Source organism: Austrofundulus limnaeus, unplaced genomic scaffold (genome assembly GCF_001266775.1).
Source record: "Austrofundulus limnaeus strain Quisiro unplaced genomic scaffold, Austrofundulus_limnaeus-1.0 Scaffold587, whole genome shotgun sequence".
Lineage (NCBI taxonomy): Eukaryota > Metazoa > Chordata > Actinopteri > Cyprinodontiformes > Rivulidae > Austrofundulus > Austrofundulus limnaeus.
In genome coordinates this window covers 314,260-315,815 of record NW_013952989.1, presented here as the reverse complement: position 1 = coordinate 315,815, position 1,556 = coordinate 314,260, and the positions used below count along the sequence as shown (strand labels likewise).

Here is a 1,556-nt window from a genome sequence, read left to right as displayed (position 1 = left end):
TTCAGAGACTTGAGGAGAAGGTGAAGGAGGGAAACGTTGACCAGAGGGAGCAGCTGGTTGGTGTGGAAGCACAGGTCCTGTCCTCTTCTCTCTGCTTGACCGGCTGAGTATTTTTGTTGTTTTTGTTTTATCTGTCGGCTCCGTCTGCTTCCACACAGAGACAAGACTTCCCCAAAGGAATCCCTCAGTGTGGGACGGATGCTTTGAGATTTGCCCTTTGCTCCAACAGGATTCAGGGTGAGGAACTCACAGCTCTGTTTGGTCAAAGACCCCCTTGTCTTGTCCTGAACCACGTTTCAAAAACAAAATGTCTGACTTTCCCGAGTCTCCTCTGCATTATTGGAGCAGATCGTTTTAACCTAATAATAGTTAACTCTTGAATTTGAATGTGTGTCTTTGTCAGGTGATGACATCAGTTTTTCAGTGGCTCAGGTCCTGAGCTGCAGACACTTCTGTAATAAGATGTGGCAGACCCTGAGGTTCACACTGCAAGTTCTTGATGAAAGTTCTCCACCACTGGCAACTATTGAAGAGGTACAGTGAGTGTTACATATATGGTTGTACTGCTGTTTAACAAAAGTTCATCTTATCACTAAGAAGGTGTTTGGAACAGAGCTGGTTGTAGGGTTATACTTCAATAAGATGTAAGACAGCGGGTTGGTGATGGACGTCTTTTTCCTGAGCGAGTATAAACAGGCTGAGGACGTTGCGGGCCATAAATTATCATAGATCCTCCCTCTGCCCTCCCACAGCTCATATAAATATATAAACAACAATAATGATGGCTGGATATTGTGTTTTTCACTTAATGATCAGTGTTGTGTTGGTGAAGAGTTGGCTGAGGAAAAACATTTTTTGTGTTAACGGTGGAACATCAACTGCATTCTCACTTTCATTAGGATCAAACCAGCTGCTCTTTTACTAACTGGCTTCAGACAAATAAACATTTTTAAACAAAATAACACTCAGAAGGCAGGGCTGAGGAGCTGGACCACTGCAGTGTTCCTCATAAACAAACACCCACAAAGTTCTAACCAATCACACGCTCTGAGCAGCAAGGTCCACATCACAGATTTTTGGACCAGGGGATAGCAGGAAGAGAGCAGATGGAAGTTATTCAGTTTTTTGTCACTCAGCAGGGGGGACAAGGTGTGCAACTTGAAGTATAAACCAGCCCTAATGTGGCACTCAGAAACAGTCATGGCCAAAAGTGTTGGCACCCCTGAAATTTTTCCAGAAAATTATTACAAATGCACATTTTTTATACACATGTTCATTTCCTTTGTGTGTATTAGAACAACAAAAGAGACACTGGGCCTCATGCAAGAACCGTTCGTACGCACAGATTTGTTCTTAAGTTGTGAATACGAGTGATTTAGGAGAATTTGTGGCATTCACCAATGTTTTCYTATTCTAAGATTTTTTTCAGATACAAACAAAATTCACGAGTGGTCCAGACCTGTGGTATATTTTACCAGCAGTCAGTCTGCTGTTATCTACAGTGGTTTGCAAAAGTATTCATACCCCTTGAACTTTTCCATATTTTGTCACATTAC

The 1,556-nt window shown here is 42.3% G+C and overlaps 1 protein-coding gene across 1 annotated transcript in view; it reads left to right on the top strand.

The window, feature by feature from the left end:
* vars2 (valyl-tRNA synthetase 2, mitochondrial) overlaps positions 1–1,556 on the top strand; it is a gene marked incomplete at its 5' end in the record, with an annotated part of 29,627 nt that overhangs the window by 17,432 nt on the left and 10,639 nt on the right. The window contains 3 exon segments of the mRNA XM_014026750.1: positions 6–74; positions 159–237; positions 404–534. Of these exon segments, the coding sequence (XP_013882204.1) occupies positions 6–74; positions 159–237; positions 404–534 (279 nt within the window).